The 18,985-nt window shown below is 42.4% G+C and overlaps 1 protein-coding gene across 2 annotated transcripts in view; it reads left to right on the plus strand.

Annotated features, from left to right (window-relative positions):
- crtc3 (CREB regulated transcription coactivator 3) overlaps nucleotides 1-18,985 on the plus strand; it is a 62,288-nt gene that overhangs the window by 2,077 nt on the left and 41,226 nt on the right. For both annotated transcript variants that reach the window (XM_080761904.1, XM_080761903.1), the window contains 2 exons: nucleotides 8,827-8,937; nucleotides 15,751-15,879. In XM_080761904.1, coding sequence (XP_080618030.1) covers nucleotides 8,827-8,937; nucleotides 15,751-15,879 — 240 coding nt within the window. The remainder of the gene's footprint in view (nucleotides 1-8,826; nucleotides 8,938-15,750; nucleotides 15,880-18,985) is intronic.

Consider the following 18,985-nt stretch of genomic DNA (forward strand, 5'->3'; position numbering starts at 1 on the left):
GTTACCTCTGAGTGGGCGACACCATAAAGCATTTCGCTTGTTTAGAAGAGGGTCCACCGTTTTCAATTCATCATAACATTTAGAGACGTACTGTACAAATTTACACTTTATCATAAATAAGGTCCCATGTAACCCGCGGCACACTGCCAGACTGGATTATCAGCCAAGGTGTCTGGACCACTGAGCCATGGCCCAGGCCTGTCAGTAGTTCTAACCAAAGCTGCCTGTTGTGTGCCATCCAGACAACAGTTGTTTGGAACTGTCCAGGGGTAGACATTAAGGGGAAATTGTTCTTTTCAAGATCGCTGGCCCCACCATTCTAGCTACTGGCCCAGGATCATTATTTTTTTAATTGACAAATAACAGTCAATAATTGACCCTCATAATGATGGGCTCACAGAACGCTATGTTTTAATTAACCGGACAATTTCACAAAACACAGGACAGTACCACAGGAAAATAATCATTCTGAATTTAGGTGTTCGGTTTACTCGCCGTTAGGGGACGGAAGCCGGGCGGGGAGGGTGATATTTGGGCTTGGGCAGCGCCTGTCAGTGGGGAGGTTTGGGTCGGAGGAGTAGGATGAAAGCTCTCACTGACGGGTGACTTACAGTAGCTATATAACAGCAGTGATGACACAGAAATTTGTGTGGGGAGGAATTGGCATAACTGCTAAATTGGGGAGAAAACCCAATTATTGGCTACTAATACTATACATTTGTTATCCAGGTCCACAATTTATCAACCCATGATTTTACTATTCTCTAAAAATCTATCTCAAGCAGTTTGCAAGCATACATGACACATTCCAAGACATAAAAACATGGAGAAAAACATATATAAAGCTTCTATTCAGATCGCTACCAAACTGCTATTGGTTCACAATGTGGCCTTTTGTGTGAGGCAGAGCTTTAAATGGTCAGCCAAAGAGGATGTGGTTTTGAGGCTATACTGGGTTAAGCTTGCCATAAAGGTATGAACTATGAAGTGAACTGTCGGTGACCCTTATGAGACAGAAAGGCCCAGTGACTGCATGCAGTCAACGAGGCTGGCTGGCAACGGCACAGGACACACTGCCAGGCAGCAACGGCTGGAAGTAGCTCGTTCAACATTTGCAGTGGTGAAGAACATGACTGGATCTAAAATGCACTGAATTACCGTATAGAGACGGTTGTACCTACTGACGGGATCGGAATCTGTTTATTAGCACAGTTTATTAGTACAGTATGTGTACATGCATGTATTGTACACATGTAAACAGTGGCGGAAAGTAACTACGTGGATTTACTTGAGTACAATTTTGAGGTATTTGTACTTGACTTGAGTATTTCCGATTTACAAGAATATATTGTTTTCTGCTCCGCTACATCTCAATATTACATATATATATATATATATAGTACACTATTGTACTTTTACGTCACTACATTTATTTGAAAACTTTAGTTACTCTGCAGATTTAGATTATTATTACAAAACATACATCTGTTTTGCTGATCTCCAAGCTCGCAATGCATCACGATGCGACACATTGACCTTGTGGATCTGCTATTAAAAGAAAAATTATATATTTATATATATATATATATATATATATATATATATATATATATATAATACATATACACACACACACACACAGACAGTATATTTTACACACACACACTGACACACATACGCACACACATACACACACACACACACACACACACACACACACGCATTTGAAAGCTTGAAATGGGGCAGTCTGCACTCTGCATAATGAGTACTAGTTTGATGCCAATGCTTTTTGTACTTTTACTAAAGTAAACTGGAATTCTGTACTGAATCCATTCAAAACGGCCTTAGCCGTCATCACAGATGTGATGAGGTCAGCACATTTGTGGCTATGGCCGAATTTAGGCCAAGGAGTGTTTTTTGTGTAAAACGAATGCTTGGAATGGATTCAGAATCATGAAAACCCCCTAGTTTGATACGTCACATGCTACTTAAAGCATAATGAAATTTGGAAAGAGCAGAGCAGGCCTCTCATTCTGTGGACCAAATGAATAGAGAAAACGCAAATAAAAAGTACGACATGACATCAGAGGTTAAACTCTATACCTTGAGCTTTTGGGAAACTTTGGCTTGACCAAAGCCAGCGTCAAAGTGCAGCTTGCATGGGAAGATCAGCTTGTGTGTGTGCTACAACAAGCTAGTGCTAGCGGCAGGATCACACCCGTTCGGGTACAGATTGTGGGGGTACTTACAGTCTGAGTCATATATACAGTTGTTACAGTATATGACGAGCAGGTGCTCACAAAGGCATCTATTCTAGCCTTCCAGCCAACGGTTAGAAGCCCCTGCAGCAAAAAAAACATTGGTATAAATTCTCATTCATACCCACTTCCATTCATGCCATCAGTAATGGAAGCTGGAGGAGGTAGCTGTAGTTTCAGGGGTGAGGGGTGGGTGGGTGGGTGGTCGTAGTTGCACTTCTATTTAAACTGTTACCTGGAGCTTGTGACTATGTACATGTCTGTCTGTTCTTGTATGTATGTTCACTGTGTTTTTAGAGTTTTTATAATCTGCTGTAACATGAATTCCCCAGTTTGAGACATGCTTATAAACTTGACCATGGTACCGGAGGTGTCATTGCCGGTGCTGCGATGCCCTCGTCGACAGACGTGCACGCGTGCAGTCGAGTGTGAGGTCATTCCAGGCTGCACCTACACTACAGCTGTCTCGCAGGCAGCTCAGCTACCATGTTGAGTAGATGGGTGTTGGTAAACAACGCTGAAATCTTGGGCACCTGCTGCCGTGTGGTGATGGTGCACTGAGGAAGCAAGGCCATATGTGCTACATCAAAGCCAGCTTGATTAGTGTATGCTAGCACTGGTTCCTAAACAATGGGTCACGGACCAATTTTTATGGGCCAAGAGTCTCATGACTCAAGTAAAAAAATATTTTCCTAGATTTAAAAATATATATATTTCAAAAGGTCTTTTTAAAATATATTTTAAAACAAACATGTAGAGTTTTAAAAACAAGAAGTAATGAATAGGCAATCTTCAAGCGCAAAATGTGTCCCTTTGTGCTGCGTTGTGCGCTTGCTATTTTCACTAGGCAAACCGTCTAATCTCTCTTTTTGGTCTCTCAACCTCAAAAGTTTGACCATGGATCCATCGTGCCTTTTTCTGCGCTCCCGGCCATTGGAAGGTTACTGGGGACTTTGCTGCCTCACCTGCAACCAGATACACTAGCAAGGTAGAGCTCAAACTCGTGGTAGTCACCTCGCTTATAGTCAATCACTTCTGCAACGCACAGTTTAACATTAGCACAGAACTTGCCCAGTTCGCTGTTGGCAGGAATGTATGGCAGGACAATGGGCCTTGCTCAAGGATACTTCCACACTATCTCTGGGGGTGCCCAGGATCGTACTGGGAACCTTCACTCTAACCTCCTGAGCCACTGCCACCCCAAGTAACAGCTAAATGTGAGATGGCTGGAGTCAAATGTCATGTTGACAACCTGGTCGGTGCAACACCACTCCTTCAGCAACTTGCATGTCTGCTGGGCAGTGATCATTCTCTCCGGACACCTTGACATTCCCCTTCGTATTCACATACGTAGTGTGTTTGAGACTCTCTGCATTTCCAATGACCACTGTCAAATGCTGCTCCGCCTCCAACTGGTGCACGTTGCAGGGTGAAAATGCTAGGATGCTCCAGCACGTTAGCGTTGATCTGCTGTCTGTCACCGAGGATGCTCGATGCACAACCGGACAGCTCGTTAACCCATTAAGAGACCCGAGTGAGGTTGATTCTACGAATGCCCTCTAAACCAGTAGTTGACTTGTCAGACTTTAACGATAACAAAAAAAAGAATAGCAGATGTAGTAGCTCACAGGGGGTGTTGCCCTCTGAGCTTACTGATCTGCTATTTTTAAATGGCCAACACAAAATAATTACACAGATGCTTTCCCTGTTTTAATTGTCTTTGTGAGAGGCCTATTTATTGGTATCCCTAGGAAATGCATAGCAATCTGAGGTGAGATCCCCATCTAGTGTCCACCACAATGTAACCTTTTTGTATTCCACTTAAGCCTAAATATTTTTGTCTTGTCCTAATGAGTGTTTGATTAGGCTGCATGTATATGATCTAAACATGGCTTTTCAGTTTAGGATGAGGATGGCCACCCTGACACGACAGGGTCAGGGTGTCGTTTGTTTTAGTTTATCTTCTTGCTGCGAGAGTGAAGTCTAGCCAACACCAACTCGGGATTCCTGGATCGCTGCCCTCCACAAATTCCTATCCAACATCAGGTTCTTGAGCTCTGCAGTGTTGTCAGCCAAGCTGTCGCGCCGCAGCACGTCTACATAGGTGGTACGCTTCTTTCCCCTCCTTGCTTTGCCCTGGGTTGGCTCCCATAGGGTCAATTTACTTGCCTCAAGTTCTGGGTGCCTGACGCAGTGCCCTGCCAGCCTCATCCTTCTCTCCCTGATTTTGTTCGTGACGCGTGGTAGGTCCCCATAGAGGTCCACATTTCTGATGCGGTCCGTCCATGTGACACCTAGTGCCATTCGTAGCATTCTTGTGTAGACTCCATCCAGGGCTTTTTCCTGTTGTACTGTGAGGGTCCATGTCTCGGCCCCATACAGCAGTACTGATTCCACAGTAGCTATGAACAGCCGCCTCTTGAGGTCTTCTCCCATGCCTGATTTCCACACTCTCCTCATCCCGTGCAAGGCTTTCCAGGCAAGTGCTCGCCGAACATTCAGATCCTTTTCAGTTGAGGCAGTCCAGGCCCCGAGGTACTTGAAGTCCTCGACTTGCTCGAGCACCGTCCCGTCTGCGGTGGTAATGGTTTTGTCCATGGTGTTAACTGTCATTACTTTTGTTTTCTTGGCATTGAGCTTGAGGCCGATCTTCATGCACTCCTTTTCTACTGCCAGTAGTAGCTCCGTTCCTTTCTCGACTGTGTCCGATATTAGGGCGATGTCGTCTGCGTAGTCGAGGTCAGTGACCATGATGGGGTGTACTCGCCTAGACTTCCTCGGGACCAGAGTGAACCCCAGCGCCTCCTCTTTGCCATTGATTGCTAGTCTCAGTGCGTAGTCCATCAGTCCATTTAGTTTATACTAGCACTGGAAACTACAAAATCAGCAAATCATTTCCCTTTAAACATTAGTTTGTCAGGTTAAAAGAACAACAGAAGGTATAAGACACTGATGTACGCAACAATGCTGCAGCTAATCACATTCATGATAGATGAGTGTATTACACTGGTTCCCAATTGATTTTGTGTTCTATCTCATATGATATCCTTCTCTTATGACGGCAGCTCTCAAATCTTGCTGCTGTGTTTGCACATTGTTGTACTTCGCCCAGCAGATATGGGAGTCTTTTGTCATTTGTCATTTTTTCAATGTGTTTCTGATGTCTTGGTACAATGGACAGACCGTTAGGAAATGTAGCTCAGTTTCCACTCAATTTTGTGTGCAGCCAGTGGGTGCATAGTCTTGACTTTTTGTGCAATCTTGATGATAATTCTGTACTGCACTTTTGTGAATTGTACATCTTGAATATATAAAATAAAATCAATCAGTCTGTCTTCTCTAGGGAGACAGGTCTGCCTATGACGGCCTTTCTCAATCACAAGACTGCTCACTGAGTCTGTACCTAGTCAAGAAGTTGCTTTGTTTGGGGTCGGTCACGGTGCTCAGGTATTCTTTTTAGGGCCAGATAGCATTCTAGTTGACTCTGCTTTTGGGTTGCTTCTTTCCAATCTGTCGGATAGCTTTCCTTTTCCTTACATTCCATCACGCTGTACTAAGGCGAGGTTTGTGTTATGTTGGTATTCTCTCGGAGAAAATTATCTCTCTCTCCCTCTCTCTCTATATCCAGTCTGTGTAAATCTATTGATAAAAGTAAAATGGGGCCAGGCTTTGAGATTCAAATTGTGCCCTTTCAGCGGTGTAAGGATGGGAAGACACGCCCATCATCTCATTTGCTTATTCTTGATCACAATGGATGATTGGGTCTGTTTACCTTACCTTGGCAGAACAAGCCGCCTTCTGTTCACTGTTGCCATATCGGCCTATTATAAGCGATTCTGGGCTATATTATTTTGTACAGTTGCTTGTAAAAATATGGTGGTTGTGTTATTTTGGGCTTGTTTCTAAAGAAAACTTTCATTAGTCTTGCTTCCAAATGTTTTAATTGTTATTTAACCCATTCTGGGCGGGAACCCCTTTTGGTGTTAGCATTATGTTATGCTTTAGCTATTGGAAAATAGCAGATCTACAAGCTCATAGCGAGCCACCGAGTGGCGCCCAACTAGCTTGTAGGTCTGCTATTTTTGAAAAATCGAAGAACGACGTCATTTTCAAACAGACATTTTTAGAATCTGATCTCAGGTCAAAATGGGTTAAACCAGTGGTTCACAAATATTTTCATGAATTTATTTTATGCCAGGGAGCATTTGTGGTATTGGAATGTTTCAAAAATATTACAAATACCATATTGTCCCGAATATAAGACGACCCCTGTTTATCAAGACTCAAAAGAACATTGAATTTCATATAGTCTAGTCCCCATCATATCGGGACTAGACTATTGAATGTCATATAGTCTAGTCCCGATCATATCGGGACTAGACTATTCCACATTTTATTTCAAGAGTTTTTAGACGAATGCACAAAGATCCGCACACCGTCTGCACTTGACATACAAACTTTATTTATATGCAACGTTTCGGTCAAAGACCCTCTTCAGGCATTTCAAGAGTTTTTGAAAATGGCATATCTGATCTACAAGCTCACAACGCGTCACATTGCAAACATTGTGAGCATGTAGATCTGCCATTTTCAAATTGCCGATTCATACTAGGTTTAATTTAATGTGGCCTAGTTGCTTCTTCTGGGCTTGTTTTCCTATTCCTAGACCTGGTTGCTTATTTCTCTCACAAAATATGACATGGCAAGTTGGCAACACTGCTTGTGTTCTGTCTATGTGAGTGGATGCCTGTGGCATGTGTTGGTGGTGAGCTGGTATGCCAGCCATGATGCCCATTTCCTAGAATGTAATATTCAGTGGTGGGAAAAGTATTTACATTTTGTACTTAGTTTAAGTAAAAGTATCAATAATGCAGCAATATAGAAATAGTTGAATTCCGGAATTCAAAATGCATTTGAGTAGTGTTGGGTTCAAAATGTACTTAAAGTACCAAAAGTAAAAGTAGTAATCATGCAGAATGTCCCATTTCAACAACTTTATTAGATCTGCTATTTTCAATGTATATACTGTTGTCAAGGAAATGTGGAATACCTAAGTTGTACATTTAAGGACATTTAATCATAAACCAAACCATGAGAAGCTGTTTTCTGTGACCTATGACTTGTGTGGTCTGGAGGGGTCATCTAAACATGTCATGTGTTTAGACCCACCTACTCCTGGGGGGGGGGGGGGGGGGGGATAATAATGTATTTAAGCTGAAGCCTGACTGAGATGTGTGGAGTCAGTACGTGTTCCATTGTAACGCTCCACTACTGTCTCCGTATTCAAATACATTCTATTCCAATACTCTGAAACTCTGAATTGTGTCCGTCTCATTATTGTTGTTTCAACTGTGTTATAAGTGCTCACCGACAGATTTCTTTAACACTGTATGGCTGAAGTCTTTTTTTAATAATAGTAAAAATCAAAGTACCCCAACTGTCTATATCTTTCTTTCCTATTATGACAGCTGTCACGATTAGAAATTTAAGTTGATGATTAACTGTCACACAAATAATTGTGACTCATGATTATATTGTTTTTTGCATTGAACATTGGAACTTTACAATTTGTATTTATGTTTGCCTTTTAGGCTTTGTAGGTCGAGGTTGTGTGCACGCATCCGCCTGGGTGACGGCAGACTGCTGGGCGAGTGCTGGCGCTTTGGCATGGGGGGTCAGATCAACATATGGAATTAATTCTGTACTGGCCATATAGTGTGTACTGTAATGTGATTACAGTGTACAGGGTTTGATGGGGGTGCGCACGCTTATCCGACATACCATAGTACCGACATGTGGAAAACGATCAGATTAAGGTTTGGCAAATATGCGCTGCTCTGTGCTTGCGGTTATGGTTAGGTTAGGGTTTGAGGTATGTCAAAACTAAAGCCTGTACCCGTTTGATGAGGTCAGATCAACAACAGGAAGGACAGGTGGGGAAACCTCTACATATGGAATGTCAGAACAGGTCAGCTCCATATAAGATCTAAGGGTTTTAGGTCAGATGCAGAGTAGCCTCGGAAACCCAGACGTTTTTTATTTCCAGGGAGGATCGAGTCCACTTCAATTCGTCATATGATTTCTGATCGTCTTCTGACTCTGCACCTTTGTTAAATTGACGTACACACACACACACACACACACACACACTCCTCTCTTTCTCTGTCGCTCTAATTCATTAGTCTCATGTCGCACAGCTGCGTCTAGATTCTCCCGGCGGATCCTGCCGGGAGCTGCCTATGCCATAGAAAGCATCGGTGGACCCAGGCTAGATGTAGAGTTGCTGGCCGGCTCCATATACGGTATACAAATCTAGGTGATGATCCAGTCTTCTCTATGTATGGTTATCCAAGGTTAGATGAGGTCAGTGTCGTGATCTTCATATATGGATTGCAGATGGCCAGATATGGTGGCGTGATGACGTCACGAGGCGTGACCATATATGGAGGCGTAATGTAAGAAGGTGTGACCATATATGGAGGCGTGACTAACTGACGGGAGATGCTGGTTTTCATAGTAAATGCGAATTAACACTGATGTGTACATATGCCCCCCCCCTCTCTAACAGGTGCAGTATCAGAAGATCCAACAGCTCCGTCTGTCTCAGTCCCGGGCCCAGTATTACGGAGGTTCCTTACCCAACGTCAATCAGATCGGCAATGTCAGCATTGAATTCCAGGTGAGATCTTCACTCGGCACCTTTTCCTGAGGTACTACTAGGGTTGGAATCCTTACTTACTTATTAGTCCTCTTGCACTGGCCGCGTAGAGACAACCATAGCCACCAGGTCTCCATCTGGGTCTGTCGTGGCGGGCAAGGTGTTGAGCTTGTGCCAAAGTCAAGTTGCATAAGGTCCTGGGATATTACATCCAGCCAGTGGGTGCAGGGGGCGGGGCACCTCTAGGTCGTCTCCAGCTGGCTTGCTGGGGATTGAAGGCCAGGATGGTGTGTGTGTGTTGGATGTTCCTCTGGCAGGTAGGTGATGTGGCCATACCAACGCACTTGCCACATTGCTGCAAGGCAAGAAGCTGGGAGCTGTTGGGTTAGCTCTCTTAGAGTCTGGTTAGTGTCATGCTGGATCCACGAGTGAAGTCAAAGCCATCGACCCTGCATGGCCGCCAGCGTGTTGTTCAGTGGCCATGTTTCCGAGCCGTACAGGAGCACAGAGATGACAGAGGCATTGTAGACTGAGCTTTGTCTTCCTTGATATGTGCCGGTGTCACCACAACAACCAACCACACAACCTGAGAGGTTGTGTGGTTGGAACCACCAATAGGAACCAAGAATATCAGAGCTGGTTATGTGGACTTCACGTCTGCTACTATACTGGTGGTTCTCTTAAAGCGCAAATAACATGCATTTTAAAACTGCTTTTAATATTTAATATCATCTATGTCCCTCAAACTTATTTCTAATGATTTGAGCCTCAATCACCACTCTGATATAACCAGTCCTTGTCATTTCTTTCTTGACTTTGTTTTAGCTTTCAGTTTTAGCTGCAGTACCACAATGTCCTGAGGTGGTGGGGGTGCTGATATGCAGATTATTTAATATTTGAGTCGTTATAATCTGATGCTAGATAAACACAGGCTTGTTTCCATTCCATGCCAGCTTGGAAAATCAACAATGGCGGACATTGCAAATTTGGAACTGAAGACTGAAGAAGAGGAGGAATTATACAAAGTAGGGTGACATTGATGACCTCACGATGGGGACAAAATCAGTTGAGCTGTTCCTGAGAGCAATTTCCATTAAAGCACCCATATGATATGAAAGCCTGATTGTTCAACATTGGTTATTTGTAATTGTGGGGAGCCCCAAAAACACAAAAGAAATTGAAAAAGATGTCCTTTAACTATTTAATTTCAAGGAAATGCAACTCTTGAGAGTGTGCAAATGGAACCAAAGGACACGTAAGGGGGTAACTCAGAGTTACAGATCTGTAAGGGTCCATTTGGAACCCCCTATAGCAGTGGTTCTCAACCTTTCTTCACCAAGTACTACTAAATATTTGGCTCTCCGGGTACCACCATTATGACTTCAGTTAAAATACAGTAGCGTACACCTAACCTAACCTATCCCATCCTATTCACACAGGAGGCAAATTAATTCTAATTCATATATAAAAATGTAAGAATAATATAGCTGTTTTTTCACAGTTGTGTCAGCCAACAAACAAAATTATAACAATAAAACTGACACTTTAACTCTTACAGTTCTCACACGACAGACTGAGAGATGCGCTTTGCGATGCGCACGTAGCTGGCTTTAATTGGTTACAGATGTTTTGAATCAACACTTTTCAGTACGCTACGCTGGCTTTGGCTGTAAGATGCGCTATACCAGCCTGTGTGTCATTTCACTAGCGCTCCTGAATGCAGGAATAGTATTGTAGGTCCGTCCGAGACATCCACCACGACTACGTGCTACTCCACCTCCTATGCACACCACCAGCTCACCACACCGTGTGTTGTCGCCGCCGACTCCCAGCGTATTTAAATAGGCTATAGGAACGTGACTACGTGCTACTCCACACCCACCTTTTTCATTTTCGGGAACTTTCTGTGTACCACCACAGTGATGTAAATAGGTTTTCATTGTAATGAGTCCTGAGATGCAGGGATGGTCTTTTAGATGAGTCCCAGGGACATTTTAAGAGTCCCACTATGTTAGGAGTCATATTTTGCCATTTTTTACAAATTGCAACATTTAACTCCCATTTCAGTTTATATGGTTATATAATGTGGTTATATTCATGTAGAAAACAGAAGAAGAAAGATTATTATAACTAAAGCTGGCAAAATAAACTAGAATAAAAAACAGTACAGTAGTGCATCCCGTGGATGCAGAGGTCGTTGTTTTTTTCCGTCCCTTAACTATAACCTGCATTTTGGGATGCAAAATGCACCCTATTTTAATCTCTGAACCAAGAGAGGTCGCTAAGTACTGGCAAAGGTACACGTACAATAGGTTGAGTACAAAAGATTTACAAAAACAATACATAAATAAATCCAATTTATTTAGTTTTTCCGAAAATTGCCGATCTACATGACCTGGTAGCTTATGCATCTGCTATGTTTGGGTGTTTAAGGGGTTAAATTTTAAAGTTAGATCAGCTGTAGGTCACTATAAGGCTGTACAGGTAGACCACAATGTCCCTAGAAATATATATACCGGTGTATATATAATTTAAAAAAAAATACATTTAAAACACTTGAATTAAGGTGACATGATTGATTTACATCAAAAAGAGCATGTCAGCTCAAACCCACAATGAAACACTCAATTCCATTTTCGTCCTATTTCCCATTCCAAGTGCATTTGTCTGATTTGCTTTGGTGAGTAGATCTTGTTGAGCTGTTCATTTTTAAAGTAGCTCTCAAGTAAATAATGGTGGTCATTATTGGGTTAAAGTATTACAATCATTACCAAACACAAAGTTCTTGTTCTCAACTTGGACTTGCTCAAGGCCAGGCTTGTTTTAACAACAATGAGCCACTCTAAAATATTCTCGGCACTAAGAGCTAAAACAGCCCGACAGTGTACTGTGGTTTCAGAAGTGCAAAGCAGCTACTCTCTTGAGAATGTTGTTAAATCATTCAGATGTTCTTTTTTGAAGATGGGCAAAGGCAGAACAGTTAGATCTGCACTCTCTGCTGCAGATCTGGATCAAGTCATTATCAGCTCTCCTTTTTTTAAGAAGTGCAGTTCTGTACGTAAGCCAACAGCAGTGGAGTCTGTATCTGTGTCAGCTCTCTGAGGAGACAGCTCAAAGTACCCTTGTGTTGCCTGGAAGAATGGCCCTTTGAGCTAGAGAAGCAAGTAGTAAGTGCAGTGATCCCTGTACTGTGCCCTGGTCCCGAAATCTATCCCCGGTATGGCAGACAGAAGGCCACTCTCAGCCATGGAGACTTGGCTTTTCACCCTACCTTTTAGGACAGATATAACATACGTAGATCAGTGGTTTTCAAACATTTTCTGGCTCAGGTCACCACTGTAAATAACTCTTTAACCCATTTTGACCTGAGATCAGATTCTAAAAATGTCTGTTTGAAAATGACAGTTTTCTGAAAAAGCTATGTTTCTATGTCAGTCGTTCTTCGAATTTTTAAAAATAGCAGACCTACAAGCTCGTAGCGCGCCACTCGGTGGTGTGCTATGAGCTTGTAGATCTGCTATTTTTCAATAGCTAAAGCATAACATAATGCTAACACCAAAGGGGGTTCCCTCCCAAAATGGGTTAATCCACAGCAACCCTGAATTGCATTGTTACTTTATAGAACCTTATGTCACATTAATAGTTTGACCACAGAATTAATTAAATCACAATGCCTGGATTTCACTAACCTTTTGAAGAACAACGACGTCACGAACGATGACGTCACACAGCAGATAAACATTTCCCTGTTGTCTTCTCTGTCTCCCCTCGGCTTGCTCTGCCTCGCACCACTAATACAAACAAGGAGGTGACTTTACATGAAAATATTTTATTTCTAACTGTAAATATAAAATTTCCCCTCAAACATCTTAGTTTTACCAACATTGTTTGTGTGAAATAGTTTGTTTATGCTTATTCATTGAAGTTATGAGAAACGCTACGCTATGGGTGTCCCGGGGGGCTGAGACAGTATTCTCACCTCAAACCAAGGAGCCTAAGATTTAGACTGTCATAGATGTTGTTGTATCGATTCTGAAATGTCAGAATCGATAAAATACATCTACGAGTGTCTAAATCTTAGGCTTGTCTCGAGCCAAAGTTGAATTGACTTTGATTGGATGGTGGAACGCGATATGTGTCTGGCAAAGCCACAATCACCGCAAACCGGGGAGATTTACGGGAGAAATGCGGCGGCTGGCACATGTTGAGCATCTCATTATTAGTCATTTTTACACTTGTACATACATACATACACATTAAATAAATAAAATAGTAAAACAAAATAATATTGTGTATCTTGTATAGAAATAGTGCAAAATAGAATGATGGCAGGAGGTTGAATGAACAAGAAAAAATATACAAAAATAAAGATAAAAAATTAAATAGAAAACTGTCAGTCAATGCTCTCCTTTCCTAAAGTGAAAATATTATAGGCACGTCTAGACCTTCTCATCAGTAAAGAAAAACTAAAAATAAACAATAAACAAGGTCAATACAATCTAATCTGTTATAAAAAATCAAAGAGGGAGAGTTTGAAAAATAAAAAATAGGCATAAAGTGTCATTAAAGTGTCCTTTACCTGAAATAGAAAATATAACTAGTCAGTGGGCCTACCGCATGTTTTGAGGGCAAAAAAGAATGGAGTGAGCCACATCAAGTCGAGTCAGCAGATCCAGCAGCAGCAGCAGCCTCTGTTGTTTTGGGGATGTTGTTACTGACATATTCCATTGCCTTCACTGGGTCTTTGAATTCCCTGGTGGCGGCTCCGTTGAGTGTGATGAGGAAACGGCTCGGATGTACGAACCCGTACCGTACATTGTCTTGGTTTTGGAGACGAAGTCTGACATCTTTGAAGGAGGCGAAGGTCTTGGCGTCCCTCGCTGTTCGGTCCGGGAAGATGCTGATTTTCTGCCCTTTATAGTCATACGGCCCATGTTGTCGCGCCTTGCGTAGGATTTCAACACAGTCCTGGTCGTAGTGGAGCTTTGCGACAATGACCCGCGGCTTCCCGTCTCTCATTGGAGCTAGGCCTCTGTGTGAGCGGTCTACCAGGAACTCTTTTTGGTCATTTATGAGATCTTTCAGGAGTTTGGAAATGGCAGTAGGGCTACACGAGCCAGGTCCTTCACCCTTTCCTACCACACGAATATTTGACCTACGCTGCCTCGATTCTATGTCATTGCACTTCTCTTTTAATTCTTCCAGCTCAGTTACGAGGTTAGCCACCGTAGCTTCCATCGGAACTACAATATCCGTCCATGTTGACAGGCCGTCCTCCACATCTTTAACAGCAGTCTTCATAGAGTCCACATCAGAGCGGATGGATGCCGTGTTGTTTTTAAGCTCCTGAAGCTCGCGTTGTAACTCATCCCTTAGCGACTTGAATTCTTCAGAAAACACACTCTTTAGCTCCGATTTAAGTATAGAGGAAATGTCCGCTCTTAGCTCAGCAAGAATGTCGGCTTTCAACATGGCAGCGTCCATCACTGGCTCCTCCCCCGGGCTGGATGGGTGTTCTCCGGTCTCAGTAGCACTCTGCTCCGAGGACTCCTCTGGCTCGGGGCCTGTGTATCGGTACTTGCGGAGATTCCGTCGGACCATGCCCCCTGAGTTGTAGTAGGCACTGGAAGCACTCAGACTTGCTCTCGAGTAGTTTTAAAACTAGTTAAAACTGTTTCAACACCGGCAGTGAAAATAATATACCGTAAAATAATACTTTTAAAAGGGGTCTGGCAGGAGCTCTTCAACACGCGTCCTACTCCATTGCTGGCTCCGCCCCTCCCCCTCTTATTAGTCATTTTTAAAGATTGAATAACCTATACACTACTTACAGATCGGCTATTTTTGAAAATGTACTGTAAACATCAGTAAATGGGGTTGGCATCGGACCCAAGAATCAGCCTTTATAAGTGTAGTATTTGTGTACAGGATTCTGAGCCTGAGGTTGTAGCTATATGTACGTACACTGTAAAATACTGAGTGTTCATTTAAATCTTGATCCATTTGTTACATTACACATTTGTACATTCTCAACAGTTAAATTAACAGTAGTGTTTTACAGTAGGGGTGCACCGATATGGAAATTCTTGTCCGATACCGATAACAATTTATCTGATAGCCGATACTGATGCCGATTCACCTTTGCTGTTTTTATTTCCCCCTTTTGTGCCAGGGAAACAAATGCATCTTCAATACATAGGTTTTCTGAATCTGCAGTTTGGTAGGCTGCAAATAACACACCAACATAGCCAATGCAACAGATAAATATCGGCTACTGCCATTGGTTAAAGGGACACTTCACCCTTTTTGCTAAAAAATATATGTTAATGACGTTCAGAAGCAATAGAACACTTTCCTGGGGGTCTTTATGTATGTAATATGTGGTTTTAGATATTTTAGATTGTAGCAGTGAGCCTGTTGTCTCTGATGTAATGGACACTGGGCTCACTTCCTTCCTGGACTACATGTTGTCTCAGTAAGACAGCTCTCCACCCTATCCTAAAATATCTAAAACCACATATTACACACATATATACCCCCAGGAAAGTGATCTAAAGCTTCTAAACGTCATTAACATATATTTTTTTGCAAAAAGGGTGAAGTGTCCCTTTAATGTCTCACTTTTATCTTCAATATGTACTTTGCTCAGCCAATCAAATCATAGCTATGGGGTGATCAGCCAATGTTTGTGTTCACACAAACACTCAAAGCTGGGCATAGGAGTGGCTAGCGCCCCTCAAAAATAACATGTATAGGTATATAATATTATATAATTTATATATTCTCTCCTATAGTATCTTATCCACTTTCCTTTCTGTACCATCTCTCCCTCAGGGCGGCTTCCCTTCAGGGCTGGACTCTATGCGAGGGACGCGTCATCACGGGCTGGTGGAGAGGGTCCACAGGGACAGAAACCGCATCAACTCTCCCCATCGCAGACCCATTGACAAGCACGGACGGCAGATATCCTTAAACAATCTCACTCCACCACATGTAGAAGACATTATCTTAAGACACTGGTCATCATAGCGATCCATTGTGTGTCTTGAAAGTTGGCATTGTGGCTGCCAGGTGGGTGGCCTTGGTTCGGTTGCCCGGTCAATGTCCATGGTGTGGTTCTAACTGTGTGATGAAATTCACCACTGTGGGCAGCTGGTAATGTTCATGGCACTATAATGACCAGAAATGTGTTGCAAAGTTGGTGCTGTTCATTTATGTTTAACGGCAACTATGAATGTGTGCATTTGTCGCACACACATTTTGCTCATGTACAGTAGTTGTCTGTGTACATTAGAAGGTGGTAGTGGGAGGATTCACATATGCCAGCTTTTGTGTGTGTTTGATGTCTGTAATTCACTGAACTGAATGTAAAATTTTACATTCACGTTTAAGCTGTCATCCATCACCAGCCATCTTTTCGGGATATAAATAGTGCTGCATGCATAACTGCTCATACAGTAAATAATTATCTTCAGAATGGGGATTATATAAGCGTTGCAGTCCCGCCCCATTCCCATGCATTGTTCCCATAGACATTTCAGAAAGTATTTATTTAAAGACATGTAATAATAGAAGAAGGCCAACTCTGATGGTGACAACTCATGACAATAAACACAATTTGTTGGGCCGAACAAATAATTAGAAAGAAGAAAAACAAAAACAAAAATTATTGTAGAGGGCTGTCAAAATTGGCCAGAAATTCAAATGGTTGTTCTAGAAAAACACACTATTTACAGATTAGGGTTGGATATCGAATATTTGTTAATGGCCACAGTATTGTGCACAGTTGATTTAATCTAGAATTCCCAAATCAGTTTGAATCCGTTGTGCTATGTAACTGAAGTGACAGGTTACACTTTCTGGAGAGAAGAAGCTTCGTTGATCGGGGCACGGTGGTGCAGTCGGTAGTGCTGTCGCCTCACAGCTAGAAGGTCCCAGGTTCGATTCCCACCGGGGATTGTTTGGGCGCTTGGGGCGTGTTCTCTCCTCCATCAGCACCCATACACTAGTAGGTGTGGTTGGCGAAAGGCGCTTTCTGTGTTGAGTTTGCATGCTCTCCCATGTACCCTAGGGTAGGTACCCTCACAAAAAACATGCAGTAATCGTTGTCTCTAATACTGCCTCCCCCTGGTCAGCCGAGATGCCTGATGGAGTGAAAATAACTAGTTGGAATAACGTGTTCCTTCCACGTGCTACAACCTACCAGGGGAAACGCCCCCTTGTCAGGTTATAAGATGCGACCTGCTCACTCCTCATGCGCTGAAGGAAGCATGAGCTCAGTTCAGGCCTCTCCCCAGGTTGGCAGAGTGAGAGTAGCGTCCAGGATTACAGCAAAATGGGTTACAAAATAGTCTGATCTTCAGATCAGAGATAGACAAAGACTGATACCCTTGGCCTAAGAGTGGAGAAAGCAAAGCAACAAACCCATTCAAGTGTGAACGCATCCACTGCGTTTTAGCTGTGAAAATGGTCATAAGTCATATGAAAATTACAGAGCAGATGACGTCAAACAAGAACAAAACAGTGCAAACTTAGCCTGAGGGGGGTTTCGGCGTGTCAAGTAATTATGACAGATTGCTTCAGTCACCTCCAGGAATCCTCAGATAATCAAGTGCACAATAAAATCATCCACTGTGATTTAACTCTTTGAGTGTAGAAATGGACCTCTATGCTCTCAGAGTAAATAACACTGATGATTTGGCTGTAGAGCCAAGGCTTATAGCTTACCTGTAGGGATGTCACGATTAATTGACAACGATTTATGTCAATTCATCGTTATGTTTTTGCCTTTTGGAATTGAAACTTTTAATATGATTAGAAATTAGTTTGTCTTTTGGGCTTTGTACTGGACAAAGTGCACAGGGCAGATATGACAAATAACTGTAATATACCAAGAAATTACTGGCATTAAAAAAAAAAATCTATACTTTAAAAAAGGTTAATAAGAAAATAGCGGAAATAGCTGAGCTTACAACGTGTCACGAAGTGAGTGGTTAGTCATGGTGAAATTACCAGTATATTGTGTGGCAATCGCATAAGGCGGACCTGGCTAGCCGCCTAACTTCAATCTCACACCAAACCTTTTTTTTTAAAGGACCATATGTCCCTCACAGTGTTTGCTTGTGTTTCACAAATGAGCTAAACCCTGCTATCTGCACACACAGTGAAATCCTTGGTATTAATTTCACTCTTCTGAGAGTGTACAAATGGACCCTTAGTTAAAGGATAGGTCAGAGTAAACATTAAAACTCTTTGAGTGTGGCCTGGCCTTAAAAGGATAGTTCACCCCCAAAATGACCCTTTTTACCTATCGATTACACACAACATGCAACAAAAACTAAATAAATCTCCATGAATTCAAACTTTTACACAAATTTAGCAATTAATTCCGTTCAGTTCAGTTATTTTCAGTTCTCTCTCTCTCTCCATATATGCATGTAGGTATTGAGTAGTAGACGTATATCCCCATGTGTTATCCCTCTGTCAGCCTCTGTCTCAGATTGTTTTCTCAGATCTATGTTGCAAATTATGTCAGCAGAGAAAGCTTTGAGGAACTGTCTGCCGAAAGTCCACCCATTTCCGCTTGTCACACTTTGATTTGTGAGCTTGAGCGCTGTTGATGTAGTAATAATTTTGTCGGAGGACATCGATCAGTGAAATTACTTGTTAGACAGGATTATGTGTAGACAGGACTGTGTCTGTGTGTGTGTGTGTGTGTGTGTGTGTGTGTGTGTGTTAATTTTGTACCATTGCTGTTTTGGCCGTACCTTTGTTGTAGAGCTACATGATAATGGCAAAAGACATTACATTTTGATTTTGTCATCACAACAAAACACTAGATTACGTAGGTAGTTAATCCCGGTTCTTTTGACTATTCAGTTTCGCCTCTAAAATCAACCAAACCGAATATGCTTTTTTTTGGCCATTGTTCGGCCGAATAGTTTTGGTGGCCGAATTTCCGGTGCATCCCTAACTGGTGGTGATCTGTGACATGGGGAGTAGAATTAGACTCTTACAAATGTAGAGATGAGAGCAAGCCCTTTTCTGCCACTACTGCACCTCTACTCTC

Source organism: Protomyctophum bolini, assembly GCF_963924005.1.
Source record: "Protomyctophum bolini genome assembly, chromosome: 1".
NCBI classification, from domain to species: Eukaryota; Metazoa; Chordata; class Actinopteri; order Myctophiformes; family Myctophidae; genus Protomyctophum; species Protomyctophum bolini.